Source organism: Pelodiscus sinensis, chromosome 5, assembly GCF_052426305.1.
Source record: "Pelodiscus sinensis isolate ZL-2025 chromosome 5, ASM5242630v1, whole genome shotgun sequence".
In the NCBI taxonomy this organism is placed as follows: domain Eukaryota; kingdom Metazoa; phylum Chordata; order Testudines; family Trionychidae; genus Pelodiscus; species Pelodiscus sinensis.
This window is the reverse complement of record NC_143056.1, coordinates 114,441,325-114,458,383: the sequence shown is the minus strand read 5'-3', so window position 1 is coordinate 114,458,383 and position 17,059 is coordinate 114,441,325. Positions and strand designations below refer to the sequence as shown.

The following is a 17,059-nucleotide window of genomic DNA, read 5'->3' as shown; positions in this document are numbered from 1 at the left end:
AATTTAAACACGAGCTCCACTTACTGCTAGCGGAATTATAACTGGAAGGAAGCAGATGGCATATTTCAGGGATTAAACCAGTATAACCTGCCAACGTTTTTTATGGCTGCTTGCAGAAACCAAATGAAGCCAGAATGGAATTGATATGAGAAAATAAAACAAGTTTCCCTTTGAAAAAAAACACCCTGGAAAAATCCCAGATATTGGTGTAGGAATGAATTGCCCATATGTTAATCACTCTGCACTAGTCCATCTGATGAGAAATGTCACCATGTGTTGCAGCAGGTGCTAATTACTAGTTGGTCTTGCCAGTCACACATGATGGGCTCCAAAATAATTTCAGCTCCCTTCTCTCACCCTCAGCCCACAGACCTACATACACTGAAAGTCTGTTCCATTCTGTTTTGTACAGATTTGTTAACTTCGCTAGAAGTTTTCATGCATAAATGAAACCAGTGACAATATGGAAATCGGAGTGCCCCAGCAGGCCAAAAGTGGCAAGGAGTCCTGTGGCACTTTATAGACTAACCAAAGTGTTGGAGCATAAGCTTTCGTGGGCAAAGACCCACTTTGTCAGATGCATGTCAGCAGGCCAGTGGCTGCAAATTATATTGTGATGGCCTGATACAAGGGGAATAGGAGCTCCTTAGCAATTAAATCCACCCACGAGAGGTATGTACTGCGTGTCTGCTTTAGCACACTGTAAGAACAACTCGAACAGGTGGAGCTGCTGCCTCTGCACTAGGGAGTGTCATCTTGTACTCTGCCCAGCCAATGATGTATAGCTCAGATAGCTGGTGCATCCCCAGAATGAAATTGGTAGACAGAGAGGAGCAGGAGAGCTCACAGCTAAATAGATGGGAGAAGGATGAAATGTGGGGAATGGAGGAGGAGAAAAGAACAGATGAGGGCATCAAGACTAATTCAAGGAACAAGAGGATGGCATTAGTGAGCTAAACATATTACGGGCATAGGGAAATTTAGCAAAGATCTAGTTCTCGCTTTTTATACTACAACCATCTCATGCACACTTTTAAAGGGATGTGAGGATACTTTAGAACAGGTGCCCGGAGTTGTTTCTTCTCCAAGAGGCTCAATGGCTTTATGTGGATAAGCCAGCAATAGAGAATCAAAGAATAATGTGTCAGGTTATTATATAGTCTGAGAGGTAGCCATGTTAGTCTGTAACTTTAAAAACAAGTAGTACTGTGGCACCTTGGAGACTAACAAAAAATATACACAGGAGGCCCCCAACTTGTAATGCGATCTGTTCCTGGGGAAGCGTTGCAAGTCAGGGTGTCATAATTCGAACCATCATTTACGACAGGTGCCATGCGCCTGTTGTAAATGCGGGCCAAGGACATAAGTCGGGGTTTTCGGCCCTTTCCGCACTTACAAAATGGTTGTAAGTGTGGGAGTCAGAAGTCGGGCGGTCACAGTCGGGGGCCTCCTGTATATAGTATCATGAGCTTTCATGGCAAAACTCAATTCATGGGCAAAACCCAATTCTTCAGATGAATGCGTCTGCTGGGAAGGTCTGGGGTTCAGGATTCTGTATGTCCATGGAATAGAGGCAGCAAATGCAGAAGAATAGAGATGAGAGAGACAACTGGGGTGGGGGAGCAAGAGTAAGGATAGAAAAGAAATACCCCGGTAAAAGAAAAGACAGATAGTGGATCACATGGATTTGTAGCATGACTTCATTAACTCTGTCCTAGCCTTGTTAAGGAAAATGGTAGAAGAGAGGAGAAACAAACAAGAAAGAGACGGGTTTGTAATAAATTGTGAGATTGGTCACAGACGGAAGGTGGGCCGCTTCCAGACTAGCTCAATCAAGCATTTGGAAATGGCTCCACCTCACCTAACCAAAGACAGGAGAAGGGGAGGAGAACAAACATTCAACAGCCTTCCAGTGTTTATGGATTTTCCATTAAAAGGTGCTTGGATTACAAGTTGTGCTCAGACCAAGCACTGGGAGGTGCAAGAGTGTAATCTGAGGGAAATCCAAATTTCCAACTAATTCAGCCTTTTTCCTCTTCATCTTTTCTTACTGGACCAGCTGCAATGGAAGCAGCTGACTTTGGTTACCTTTGGGTCTCTTCCTCAGTGGAGAGAGTTGGCCATTTGCAACCCCCCACACCACCTCAAGCGAATGAGATTCTTGTATTACACCTTCCTTCCCTTCATCTGAAATGTGAGTCTCTAGCAACCAGTGCAAAGGGATAGTATCAACAGACTGGAAATGTCATACAGTTTTAAATGTCTCATCAAATGAGATGTATTTTCAATTACAAAATATCTGCTAGATGCAATAGGATGCTAGTCAGAAAACAGCCAACTATTAATTGGCTGTAATAATAAAAACAAAGTAACAAGACCCAGCATGGCAAGAATAGCTCATCATCCTATAAGTCACAAACGTCCTTTACCAAACTCCTCTAACCAACAGCTGTTCAAGGGAGACCAGCTCCAAAATGGTTTTCAGACTGACAGCCATATTAACAGAGCTAGAAATGAAATGTTTACTAAAAGTTGCATTTTTTTTCTGTGGATATTTTCACAAAGAATGCCGTCAACATTTTGAATTTAAAGGGCTTTTTTCAACAAGCACCAACCTATTAATTTTTACACGATAGCTGTGTCTACTTTGGCATCCTTTTCCGGAAAAGGGATGCTAATGAGACACTTCGGAATTGCAAATCCGCGGGAGATTTAAATTTCCCCCGCGGCATTTGCATTTACATGGCTGCAGCTTTTTTCCGGCTCGGGGTTTTTGCCGGAGAAAAGCGCCAGTCTAGAAGCGATTTTTCCAGAAAATAAGCCCTTTTCCGGAAGATCCCTTATTCCTACTTGAAATCCCTTATTCCTACTTTCAAGTAGGAATAAGGGATCTTCCGGAAAAGGGCTTATTTTCCAGAAAATCGCGTCTAGACTGGTGCTTTTCTCCGGCAAAAACCCCGAGCCGGAAAAAGGCGGCAGCCATATAAATGCAAATGCTGCGGGGGAAATTTAAATCTCCCGCAGATTTGCAATTCCGAAGTGTCTCATTAGCATCCCTTTTCCGGAAAGGGATGCCGATGTAGACACAGCCAAGGAGAAATTACATTTTTTTTCCCCCAGCATTGCTCAAAGATTAACTAATGTGGTGCATGACATTTTGTCTGAAAATGGCTGGCACTCAAATCTTCCAATATTAAAGTCTCCTGAGACAGCTCAATCGGCAAATGTTTGACATCAGCTTGTGAGGAAAAAGCACTATGTGAAGGCTGAGCTTTTTTTCCAAAGGTATCCAGGAGTGTTCGACACCTATTGAAATTTAATGGAGATGTGTCCAAATCCCCCAGCCCAACTGTTCTCAACCGGGGAATCAACTGCCCTTCCGATATTTGTTAAACGGGTGGGAGTGGGTCCCAGATCTAGTGCAGATATTTAGGAAGCTGGTTTTAAGGTGATCCCTGTATTATAGTCGTGCAGCAGTGCCATAATCATTAAGTAAACAACAATTTCTGTTTAATGGCCAACCTTTCTAAGTCCTCTTCAAAATCTGGTGTGCCACAGGAAGGGTTAGGGTAAGGTTAGTGACTCAACTCTGGAATCACTTGAGACAGGTTGCAAAGATACAAGTCCTGAAAAAAGCAGCCTCTTTTCAAAGGGGGTGTGTGTGTGAGAGAGAGAGAGATCAAGCCATTATTGAGATGCAGGTAAAAAGGTCTCGAGCTGGCCAGTTTCACCCAAAGTAGTGTGTGGCACCCACTACATCTTTGGAGGGCTGCATGGAGAACCATGTTTAAGAAAATGTACCTCTTTTTAGTATGCATGTGCAAATGTAAAAATACACTTAAACCTCCATACTTGAGTGAGAGGCTTCTGGCTGGCTGCTAGGCTTGCCAGATGCTTTCACCAAAAATCCTGAACATAGCAGGAAAAAACTTAGTTGAGCCTGGATTCCAATTTAAAGCCCTAACTTTAATTAGCTGGTATTTCTCCTACAATGAGGTTTACCAGCTAATTTGATTTAGGGGCTTTAAATCGGAATCCCGTTTCACTGCTGCGTGTAGACGTGGGCAGTTACTTTGGGCTGGTCAGTTTCTAAAATGGCGACCGGTTGGGAACATGCAAATCAAGCGCAGGATATTTAAATCCCGGGCTTGATTTGCAATTTCAGTTGCCCTCATTAGCCTCCCTAGATCAATCTAGGGGGCTAGTGTAGACTTACCCACAGAGAGAGAGAGAGAGAGACTCCCCACATTCCCCTCACACACCAGAGCCTGGACCGCCAATGCAGGTTCCCCAATGCTGAGGGAGGAACTCCAAGTCTTGGGGGCCAATCCAGACAAGCCAGGAGCTGCATTCAGCCCCCAGGCCTTATGTTTCAAGTATAGATCCTTGGGAGACCCTGCTATTTACCTCTTTGCTGTGAAAACTGACCATTTATTCCTGCCCCATTTATTCCTGTTAACCAGTTACTGAGTTTCCTTTTATCCCAAGAAAGCTTAATTTGATGAATAGCCTTGGGTCAGAGGGACCTGGTCAAAGCGTGCTAGAAGACCTGTGTTTTCAAGAGAGGTTGTGACTCTCAAGTCAGCACATCTCCATTTAGATCAAGGCCCAGCAGTTTCTAACATCCTCTTTTACCCCAGGGGCACTGAAGGATCATGGATCTCACATCACAGCCACCATCCAGCAGCTCACTTTAATGATTGGAAAAGGAGATTAGTGAAACTCTAGTAAGGTCCCTGCCACAAAAATCCTGATTGGGGGAGATATTTATGTCCAGCCCCACTTGTTGGCTCAGATGTGCTACTTAAGCCAGAAGGAGGCATAGAAAGTGGTCTGAGGTGCCTAGAGGAATTCCTGTTTGGCTGCTACTATACACGCTGCCTATGTCCCTGACTCCTGGTTCCTACCTTCCAGCCTGTTCTTGGTTCCTATTCTCCTTATTCCAGACGACCATCTGTTCCTGGTTCCTGCGCGGCTCCTGTACCCTACCCCTGACTAACTCCAGCTTCTCCTCCTGGTTCTGGTTCCACGCTAGTGACTCTAACCAGGGCCCATGCCTTGTTTCAATGCTCCCCTGGTAAAATTTCCCTTTCACTTGTTCTCTGCTTCACAGTTGGGCCTCAGGAGTGCACAGCCCAGGAGCTATCTTTGTATCAGATGACTGCACAGAGCCCGGCCGGCTGCTAACGGCTGACGATGGGAGGTATTTCCTTCTCTTCCAGCTGAGCATTCTGCCTATGCCACATTCCCAAGCCCTGCCAATCCAGGGATTGTGGACAGAAACTAAGAATCATTCCTGGGCCAGCCCCATGACATAGCGACCAGACAACCCCAAGGATCTTGAAATGTGACTACAGAGGCGGTCATGGGTCATTTCCATCCCTGGTATGCCCCCTCTAACTTCACTGAACTGGATAATTTCTTCCCATTGCCATGAAAATGGGTTAAACATTAAATAAAACTGCGAGAATATATAAACCCTGTGAATAAGCAATTCAGCACCAAATCACGCACTAATGGGTAGCTATTGAATCCTTGCAGAACTGGTGCATCACTTACCATGAACAAAGTAGCCTTGCTCCTGCCAGATGAGGAAGGCATCCCCCACTGCGGAGAATATTAACCCTGCTAAGATCCTACTGGCGCTCCGATGTGCGACTAAGAAATTGATTCCATGAGCCAGCAGAAAAACCCATAAGCAGAAGATGGGCAGACACTTGATGAGGGCACTGAACCAGGAAGGGCTGGAAGTTGGCAGCCAGAGGACAAAATAGACACAAGTGGCTTTAAAAAAGGGCACCAGCTTGGGGCCTTCACTCTTCACCTAAAAGAAACAAATTGGTTTTTTTAAAAAAAAATCAATAGACTCAGAAGAGGCTACAGTATAACAAAGCACATTGTAGAAGGGGCTCGTTGACTTTGAAAGGCTGTTTCCTTTCTAATTCAGCGATTCCCTCCGACTGGCAGCTTTGATGCAGCAGACAAAAGCTGTTTGAACTTTCACACACTTTTCACTCCCATTCTCCTGTGCCAAAAATAAAGTTCAGGATTTGTTTGGTTTTGAGTGGAAGCGGTGGGAGAGGAAGGAGTTTGCTTTTCTTTGCAAGATAATGTGGAATACGCTACTATTGCCTCTTCAAAACACTGAGGGCCTGAGCCAAAGCATGCTGAAATCCCCGTAAAAATCTTCTCATTTACTTACATAAGAACGGCCGTACTGGGTCAGACCAAAGGACCATCTAGCCCAGTAGCCTGTCTGCTGACAGTTGCCAGTGCTAGGTGCCCCGGAGGGGTTGGACCGAAGACAATGATCAAGCGATTTGTCTCGTGCCATCCCTCTCCAGCCTTTGACAAACAGAGGCTAGGGACACCATTCCTACCACCTGCCTAATAGCCTTTTATGGACCTAACCTCCATGAATTTATCTAGCTTCTCTTTAAACTCTGTTATAGTTCTAGCCTTCACAGCCTCCTCTGGCAAGGAGTTCCACAGGTTGACTATGTGCTGTGTGAAGAAGAACTTTTGCTTATTAGTTTTAAACCTGCTACCCATTAATTTCATTTGGTGTCCTCTAATACTTCAATTGGTTTTGGATCAGGCCCCCTTGAGCATCCCCTTCCCAAGTCTTGTGGCCTGGGAGACACAGCAACACTTATATCAGGGGTGAGGAACCTAAGGCCTGGCAGGCCCTAGCCTACTCCTGCACCCTAACATCCTCCCATACCCCAAAACCCCCAGCCAGCTCCTGCACTCCCTCCCACCCAGAACCCCCCAAACACCAGCATGCTCCTGTACCCCACCTCCTATCCGAACTGTGGAACCCCACTTTGCTCCTACACCCCCATCCGGCCCAGATACTCACCTCCAACCCCTTCCTGGCAGACCTTTGCCACACATTGAACCCCTAACTTTTGGTCCCACCCCTGGGAGAGCTCACAAAATTTACTAGCCTAGGCGCCACAGGTTCTAGTGCACAAAGGGAATAGGGAGGAGTAAGTTTCTGCTTCTCAGTCAGGGGCCTGACCAATTTTTTTGTGGGTCAGCGGCCCCTGACCCAAAAAAGGTGCCCCACCCCTGCCTTATAGCCTGGCCTCAAATAAATGCACCCTCTCCCCACACAGCAATTCTCTTTGAACAAATGACGATGGGCTGTTATTAGCATTGCAACAGCAGGTAGGGCCCATGAGAAGGTTAGGGTCCCTTTACGTAACCCCACGTGCAGCAGGTAAGCTATACGTGGTAAAAACAATTCCTATGGGACAGAGCTGCAGAATCCAGATCTGAGCTACCCCAATGTTCATGAGTGTCTGAATTTGGGGTTCTGCCATAGAGAGAGCCCCAAGGGACAACGTTCTCAGTCCAGGTCCAAACTTATCCCGATTCTGAGAATGGGATCCCGTTTGGGGCCACCTCGAAACAGTACGAGGAGAAGCATGTTTTGTTATGCTGCCACAACTTATTATTCTTCTGTACTTCAGGCCAGGTAGGGAAAACCACAAGGAATTAATATGGGTTTTTTTTCTAACCATGTTGTACTCAAGAGCAAAAAGGATCTTAGATGCTATACACAGATGGGCATAGGGAAGTTACCTTGGACAGCTGTCTGGCATGAGTCCTGTAATAAGTTAACTGCTGCTGGAGTCTTGCAGGAGGACCAGCTCCTGCTGCAGAATCCATAGTAGCTGAACTTCCAGCAGAGCTATTGATGGAAGAGGTCACTGAGAGAGTTAAAACAAATGGAGCAAAGTATCCCGGGGTGTACCAACAACCAGCAGCTGGTATGTGATGTTTCTTGGAAAATCTCCAAATCATGTTTGATCTCAGTGCCTCTAATGGAATTATGATGTTGCTAAGACTAGATGGTGGTTCACACAGAAAACACACACATCATGCATTCTCAAGGGGCTGGAGTGATTGTGTGTCTCCAAGTAATGTTAATAATGAGGCTTTATTCAGCCTGGTGAGCATGTACCCTAACTGTCTCAGGCTACGTCTAGACTGCATCCCTCTGCCGACAGAGGAATGCAAATCAAGCACTTTGGAAGTGCAAATGAGCCCGGGATTTAAATATCTCAGGCTTCATTTGCAAACTCATATTCCAACACTGTGCCGATCAGGCTCAGTGTCGAAAGTGAAAGTAAAGTGTAGCCGCGGTTCTGCCAACAGCGGAGGCTTTTTGAGGATCATTTTTTGAGGAATACAGGATCTGTCAAAAAATACAGGATCTGATCAGCAGAGGGATGCAGTCTAGACACAGCCTCAGAGAACACTGACCATCATGTCCACAGCAGATGGATTTACAGCTCTCAATATTCCAATTTTTCTGGAAGCCCTACATGAAATATTTCTATTTACTGTCACTACAGCCCCTGCTGGATACATGTAATTCCCTAGTACTGATGGTTTATTTTGGGTGTGCACATCCTAAACTCAAAACTCCGGTCATCTGAAGATGGGAGCTGTGCCCACGAAAGCTCATGATACCATCTACATGTTTTGTTAGTCTATAAAGTGCTACCAGATTATTTGTTGTTTTTTAAGTTTATCCTGTACAGACTAACTCGGCTACCCCCGAAGCGATTTGAGGATCGTTTGTCCAGAATATAGACCATCACTGATGCAACAGAACAGAATGTTCAGGTGAATGTGGGAGAAGAACAGTTTGGTTCCACCATGAACTTCAGCAAACCTGAAACTGCTCTGTCCCATAATGGTCTCTGGGTGGCAATGTTAGTGTTGAAAACCCAGTCAGAGAACCCCTGCTTCCGAAGTATGGAAGTAAGCACTCATTAGACCCCTTGCTGCTGGAAGGAGGATTGTAAGGTCTGATGCAAAACCCACTGAGGACAATGGCAGTCCTTCCATTGATTCAATGTGCTTTGGTTCTGGATCCTAGAAGACTGGTTCTTCTAGCATGTGGTTATCTCATCTTCCTATTGCAATGCCAAGCCACTGATGTGCAAGCTCCCCAAAATTCAGCGAGTTCAGGGAACAGAGTTGGAATATAGAAGTGGATACATGGTAAAATATGAAGTTGTAGGACCAGAGGAAATGAGCAACCCTTGAGTATGTCACTATAGATAGGGCTTTCAAAACAGTTGTGGCATTGAATGAAAAGTTCCTCCACACAGCAGCAGCTTCTTAGCAGCATTATTTATATTGCCTATACAAATTTTAAATGTTCTGAGAAGCAACCAGGCTGGATAACTCATTCTCACACAGCACATTAGCACGCAAGAGAGGGGGAGCTGGTAGTGACTCCTATATTTGGGCTGCCTAGCTCTTCCCAGTATAAAAGATTCTTGTGCAGTGTTTTAGAGAAGCTCTTACACCTTCATTGCTTGACACAAGCTTTTGAACTAAGGAAGAGAGATGTGCCTTTTCTTTATCCCATGATATTCATTCTATTTAGATCTAAACTGGAAAAGTCACTATTTTCCTTCTCTCACTTTTGTTTCTCAGGACACCTTTGTCATCAAAATACTAAGGCTAGATCTGTGCTATCACCAGAACAGAAGACATTGTGCTGGGATATATGGCACCTAGGAGGTACCAAACATATAGGCTACGTCCAGATTGCATCCCTTTTTCGTAAAAGGGATGCAAATTAGACGTATCGCAATTGCTAATGAAGCGATTATTTAAATCTCCCCCGCTTCATTAGCATAAAAATGGCTGCCGCTTTTTTCCGGCACGGAGCTTTGCCGGAAAAAAGCACCAGTCTAGACGCAGATCTTTTGGGAAAAAAAAGCCTTTTCCGAAAGATCCTCATCTTAAAATGAGGGATAAGGGATCTTTCGGAAAAGGCTTTATTTTCCGAAAGATCCGCGTCTAGACTGGTGCTTTTTTCCGGCAAAGCTCCGTGCCGGAAAAAAGCGGCAGCCATTTTTATGCTAATGAAGCAGGGGAGATTTAAATCCCCGCTTCATTAGCAATTGCGATACGTCTAATTTGCATCCCTTTTTCATAAAAAGGATGCAATCTAGACGTAGCCATACACTGTAATTACACAATCATTTTCCCCGGGCCCGGGCCTTTAGTGCACAGGATAGATGCACAAAAGGGAACAATTAAGTTTGTAGTACAATCACAAAACTGGTATTTCCTAACTTTTGGGTGCTTGATTTTGCAAACTAAATAATCATTTAAAGAGTTTTTATTGTAATAGCTATATAAACCTGATCTTAACACTAGTTTTGGAATTTTTCAAATACTTTGGGGCAGATTCTGATCTCAGTTACTCTGGTGTGTATCTGGAATTAGTAATCATAATGCCTCCTACATGAGGATAACCTGCTAGCCATGGAGAGGCAGTTTGATGTCAGTGTTAATAGTTCATCCTTTGCATCTTCTAGAGCAGCATTATTCCAAATGGGTTCTGCATAGGGTGCCACTTTTAAGGTTCCAATAAAAAGGATAACTGAGATTATCCTGAGCCCACAAAATTGGACAACTGAGCACTCTTGCAGAGTCCCAGATCAGCTATCTTTAAAAAAAAGCGATAAATCCTTGGAAAAACTGGATGGGGGGGGGGGGGTAACCCTAATTATGTAACAAATTATGAAGTGACCCTTTAAGGGCTTCTGCTGACTCACCACAACCCTGGTCCTGGTTCAGCCCCAAACAAGTGCAGTCTGGGAGAGAAGCTTGCAGGTACTAAGGGGGATACATAGTGATCAGGTGACTGTAAGGTGAGACAGCAAGGCATGCTGGGAAGGGACTGGCAAGGCATATAAGCAGCAGCCTTGCTGCAGACCAGAAGGCTAAGGATTAAGTAAGGAGGTGGTAGTCCCCCCCCCCCCCCCCGCTTCCTTATCAGCGCGGAGATGGGCTAAACATGGATAAGATATTGAAGGACCTTTGGGAAAAATGAAGCAAGTGCCTGGTGATAAAGGCATATAGAGGAACTGAGATATAAACTGAGACCTAGAATCCCATTTTGGACATGTGACTGAGATGATCAGTCTCCCTTCACTCATTGGCAACAGAGATCAATCTAGAGAAGACTGTTTTGCCAATGAAGGGGTCCAGTTCCTATTGGTATGAATCAACCCTATGTCCAGGCTCTGACCTGGGACTGACCAAGAATATGTCAGGTGTTTGGATTTATGTTCCTTTGAAAAGAAGAGATCTAATTGTTTGGCTGGAGGGAACCACATCAAATCATCCAGCTACCCAAGAGTGGAGGAAACTGAACCACCTGTGTTGTTTGTGTCCTGACATTGCTAAGGTAAGAACCTGCTACTGCTAACCATATACAGTACATTAATTAGATGTCTGTCTTAAGTTGAAATGAGCTTCTATTGTTTTCATCATTCTTACAAGCTCTGTTTTTCCAGGATTTATAAACTCAACTGCCAACTTCACTCTGCGCTGAAACTTGATCTATAAAACGCCTAAAAAATTGCAGAGGAATTGCATTTGGGTGTGCTGAGTTGCAGAACTATATCTGCTCTGGACATTTCCTGAGATCACATGACTTCCAAATAACTTTGATTTTAGAAGGATATGAAGGTCCCTCTCAATAGAGTAAGAACTCTGCTTTCCAAAAGCCTGCTTGTAAAAAATGAGTATCCCAAATATTCCAGTTAATATTTTAGTACAACATTCTGTACAAGCCAGTAAAAGAAGCACTTTTCCCACTCACCTTTTTGAGTGGCCTGGTTTAAATCAAATATCAATATACAGTAAAACTCCATTAGTCTGGCATCCAATGCTCCGGGACTCCTGATGGTCCGACACCATCAGGAACCCGGAAGTGCTGGGGCAGCTGGACAGGCTTCCCCCATTCAGCTGCTGCTGAAACTGACCAGCAGCTGAATCGGGGAAGCCGGGAGCAGAGCAGCTGGGGTGCTGCCGGGTTGGTCTGATAGCGCTGCTCCTCGGGGCTGCGGGACCAACCCGGCAGCACCCCAGCTGCTCTTGGGGACGCCTGGGGCAGAGCAGCTGGAGTGCTGCCGGGTTGGTCCCGCAGCGCCAAAGGACAGCAATGCGGGACCAATCCGGCAGGACCCCAGCTGCTCTGCCCCAGCTGCTCTGCCCCAGGGGTCCCCGATTCAGCCGCTGCTGAAACAGATCAGCGGCTGATTCCAGGAAGCCCAGGGCAGAGCTGCTCTGCCCCAGGCTTCCTGGAATCAGCCGCTGATCTGTTTCAGCAGCGGCTGATTCGGGGCTGAATCCGGACACCTGGGGCAGAGCAGCTGGGGTGCTGCCGGGTTGGTCCCGCAGCCCCGAGGGGCAGCGCTACGGGACCAACCCGGCAGCACCCCCGCTGCTCTATTGCAGGCATCCCCGATTCAGCTGCTGCTGACACTGACCAGCAGCGGCTGAATCAGGGACTCCTGGGGCAGAGCCTGACTATCGTAATGGGGGGCTATGAGGGGTCTGGGGTTGCATCCCCTCCCACCCCACTTCAGACCCCTCATAGTCCCCCCTTCTGATAGTCCAGCATATCTGATAATCCGGCACCCCCTGGGTCCTAAAGGTGCCGGATTATCGGAAGTTTACTGTACATTCTGTTGTTTTTACAAAGCTAACCTGTTTTTTCTGGCCCCTGGTCTCCCACAAGACAAATTCCAAACTGCGCTGCCCTCGTGGATTAATAGTTTTCATTTCTAGTCATATGTCTGTCATCTAAATGTTTAAATGGTTGGTAGCTTTATCATGGTGGATGATGTTGTCAGTCCAAGTCGATGTTGTCAGTCCAAGTCATGGCTTGTGCTTCTCATTCTCTGGTCTCCATAAGTTACTGTGACCGATGGAATGAATGTGGACCACTTGGTCTCAAGTTGGAATCCTGGGGGAAGGGAGTTGGCTTTGATTTGTAACGGCATGAAGAGGGGGGTCACAGCTGCATGTACAAGTGTCAGGCATTTATCACAGATAGAAAGGAGAAGATTATATTCTTAGGTTTTCTTGTAAAATCCACGTCTGAGAGCCATTGTTATACTCAATGGGCCAATCTTTCCTTCCTATTGTACCCCCTTTCAGGAGTCCGATTTGTCTTGCGAACCCCCAAGTTTCACCTTTGTACTTGCTTAGCAAACCAGACAAACATAGAAAAGTGTTCCAGCACATTATTACTGAAAAAAATGTTTACTTTTTCATTGTTACCATAGAATTATAAAATACATCAATGGGAATATAAATATAGTACTTATATTTCAGGATATAGAGTTCCATAAACAAGGCATTGTATGAAATTTTAGTTTGTATGGACGTTGCTAGTGTTTTTATGTAGCCTGTTGTAAAGCTAAGCAAATATCTAGGACAGTACAGGCAGTCCCCGGGTTACGTACAAGATAGGGACTGTAGGTTTGTTCTTAAGTTGAATCTGTATGTAAGTCGGAACTGGCGTCCAGATTCAGCCGCTGCTGAAACTGACCGCCAGTTCTGACTTACATACAGATTCAACTTAAGAACCCCAAGTCAGCTGCTGCTGAAACTGATCAGCAGCTGATTCCAGGAAGCCCGGGACAGAGCAACTGTACCTCGGGCTTCCTGTAGTCAGCGCTGGTCAGTTTCAGCAGCGGCTGACTTGGGGACGTCTGGGGCAGAGCAACTGGGGTGCTGCTGGGTTGCTCCAGTAGCACCGCTCCTCGGCGCTACTGGACCAACCCAGCAGCACCCCAGCTGCTCTGCCCCAGGAGTCCTGATTCAGCCACTGCTGAAACTGACCAGCAGCGGCTGAATCAGGACGCCTGGGGCAGAGCAGTTGGGGTGCTGCCGGGTTGGTCCAGTAGTAACCAGAGCGGCGCTGCGGGACCAACCGGCAGCGCCCCAGCTACTCTGCCCCAGGGTCCACAACAAAAGCCTGGTCTGCTGGGGGGGGCACACTAGCTGCGCCCCCCCCCCCAGCAGACCAGGGACACAGGGAGCAAAGCGGCAGCGAGGGGGTGCCTCGCCTCTGAGGCTTTGCTCTGGCCGGACCGCTTTGCTCCTGGTGCCCCTGGTTTGCTGGAGACGGTCCCCAGCAGACCAGAGGCATCGCGAGCAAACCCGCAGCAGCGGCGGGTTCCCGCGCTTCTGAGACTTTGCTCTGGCAAAGCCTCAGAAGAGCGGGAACCCGCCACTGCTGCGGGTTTGCTCCCGATGCCCCTGGTCTGCTGGAGACGGTCCCCAGCAGACCAGGGGCACCAGGAGCAGCTTTTCTCGCCCCGGAGCTCCAGGTGGCTGACAGCTGCCTGTGAGCTCTGGGGCGAGAAAGCCCCGTTCGTAAGTGCGGATCCGACATAAGTCGGATCCGCGTAAGTCGGGGACTGCCTGTATTTCTCAACCAGTGGTACAAGTACCCTTAGGGGTACTCGAGAGAAGTCTGGGGAATACATCAATACAACTGAAATTTGGAGAAAACTGAATTTAAGTTTTAGAGCGCTTTATTATTTTTATGCTTTTTACACCCAAAAATTTCATCGCCCGCCCAACTACAATTAAGTTGCTTAAACAAATGTGTTACAATGGTAGAAAAAATGTATGTGTCTGAAAACTGTAGGTACTGGGGGTACTTATAATATTTTTTTTAAAGGGGAGTACTTATATTTTTAAAGGGGTACTTTATAAAAAAAGGTTGAGAAATACTGATCTAGCTGACCTGATGTACCCCCAGAAGACCTCTGCTTACCCCCAGGGGTAAGTGTACCCCTGGCTGAGAACCACTGGCATACAGAACCTGCACACATCAATAGCCAACACTGGCTGCTTCAAAGAAGGGATCTATTCTAGACCAAGGAAGGTGGAAGGAGACTCTTTTCTGATTTCAGTAGTCAATTGTCTTTTCCCTGAAGCAGATTGATTAACCCAGTCTGCAACTGCTAATTATGTGTAGGTCTAAGTGTGCAAGGCCAAACACAAGAATAGGTCACATGTGCAGAAGCAGAGATCCATGCTCTGCAAGAAGCACCTTTCCTAGTTGCATGCCAAAGGTCTACCAGCTGACTGCTTACTCTGCCTCTGAAGAGCTTGGAAACTCAGTCCTTCCAGCTTCTCATTGACTGTCCCCTTCCTCACACAGCTACTCACCCGCTCATTTCTCTGTGGTGTAACAAACCTGTTGGATATGGGTATGAAGCATAAAAGATAAAACAAGGGAATTTAGGGTCATCTGGGGGATTAGATCCAGGGTTTTGGCTCAGTCAATTGAAGGATTCAGCTGCTAAATTTTGGGTCTGAGTATCTAAAATTCCACTCTTCTCTTCCAGAAAATGCCTCACGCTTTGCATTGATTGCTGTGTACCCCTGTAAATAAACATGGAGGTGCAGGAGGTATTTACACCCATATTATCCAAGGTTATTTAAATTGTAGAACAACAGACTGACACTGGGGGCAGAGGCCTTGCTTGCTCCCAAGTAGCAGGTTATTAGAGCATAGACCTTTCAAGATGTAGCAAGAAAGCCTAGAGACCAATCAGGCTCCTAAAGGGAATACAGGAAATTCTATAGGATAAATGCACCCCTGCATTGTGCTTGTTCTGCACTACTCTGGCTAAGAGCTCTGTGCTGCTGCTGTTGCAGAAGCCTCTCCTTGTCTAGCAGAGGGTGGCATTGAAAGATGGGCAGGTGCCAGGTTGGAGGAAGGCCAGAGGATGGAGAGGAGGTATCAGCCCTGCACTTTTGTGCCACTGCAAGAATGCAGAATTGCCATGCAGCCATTGCAACAGTGGCGCTAATAACCCATCCCCAGGCAGCCCCCAGTGAAGTGATGAGGTGCAAGTCACCTCCCCCCGTCCCTGCTCTTGCGAATGAACCTGCGCAAGAAGAACAGCTCCTGCCTTGTCAGGAGAGAAGGGCAAGTTCCACACCTGCGCTCAGAGGACCAGCTTGTCCCCCAAGTTGCCCTTTAACACAAGAACAAAACCTTGACCAAAAGCTCTCGCTGATTCAGGCCGATTCCTTTTGCTGCTGAACAGGCCAATTCATTCTTTCGTCGTACAAAGCCTCGCATGAAGTGCTGTGTTGGCGCTGTGTCTGAGCCGTTATGCCTTTGAAATGCTATTGGAAAACACTTGCTATGTAATCACATGTCCTGCCAGGGGAACAATGTGTAAGCCTGCACAATTCAGAACTAGCTTCGGGACAGACAAACAGACTCCTGCCCCTTGGTAGCATTCAGGGCAATGAATACAACCTCACACCACAGAGAGACAAGTAGCTGCGGCAAGAGCTAACCTCACTGTTCCACCCACGCTGTTCCTGCAAGGGGAGCTTGTGAAGTAACTAAGAAAACCCGGAGGGGAGCATGGCTACATGAGTTATACCTGGGGATGGATGATGAGATGATCCCCTCCATTACATCTGGTTGCTTCAATGCCAGAACTGGAGAGGGGGGGAAAGGGGAGAATGCCCCTCCCCCTGCTTTTTAATGTGGGTGTAGTTTTGGGAGGCAGGCGTTGTCCCTTCCCCCCTGCACTGCAAGACACAGGCAGACATGAAGCGGTGCCAATGGGAGCTGTGTTTCACAAGGGGGAGCTAATAATGGTGCCACAGGTGCCAGAGAGTGGCTGGTGGGAACGGCAGCAGGAAGGATGGGCTGTGTAGCTGGTTCCCAGCAAGGTACATGCAGCTGCTGGAGGCAGGAGATTGGCTGGACCAAGTACCTAAGAGAAGGTGCAGGGGGCCAGAGCCATGAGTGGAGTGCAGGGTTAGGGAAGAAGGGGCCACAGGAGGGGAATACAGGGGTTAGGGTAACAGGGATGCAGGAACGCACTTTGGCCTTGGCAGAGATGGTGTGTGCAGGGAGTGGGTCCAAATGCAGGATTACATGCCCTTCCTCCCCCAATTTCTCAGGCTGCCTCTAGCCAGGATGCCCAGCAGCGAAGAGGGAGCGTTTCCCCTGGCATCTGTGCAGCATGGGAGGCCAGAAACAGCAGGATGCCTGGCTGCTGGCTGACCTGCCTCCTACTTCCCCATGTGGCTGTCACTGCTTCCCGGCTGCTGGACTCCCCATGCTGCTGCCTGTTTTACAGACTTCCTGCTGAGGCGAGTCGGGGGTGAAGGCAGCAGCAACGTATGGAACAGTTACATGCCCCTCCCCCACCAGAACCTTTCATTCTTGCCCCCACAC

General features: G+C 47.0%; 1 protein-coding gene across 12 annotated transcripts in view; it reads right to left on the bottom strand.

The window, feature by feature from the left end:
- The window catches only part of TMEM86A (transmembrane protein 86A), a 72,335-nt gene that overhangs the window by 11,798 nt on the left and 43,478 nt on the right, over positions 1–17,059 (bottom strand). For all 12 annotated transcript variants that reach the window (XR_012903656.2, XR_012903660.2, XR_003091248.3 and 9 more), the window contains one exon: positions 5,560–5,824. Coding sequence is in view for 4 of the 12 variants with exons in the window: in XM_006133445.5 (XP_006133507.4) it covers positions 5,560–5,824 (265 nt within the window). In the remaining 8 variants the exon portion in view is untranslated. The remainder of the gene's footprint in view (positions 1–5,559; positions 5,825–17,059) is intronic.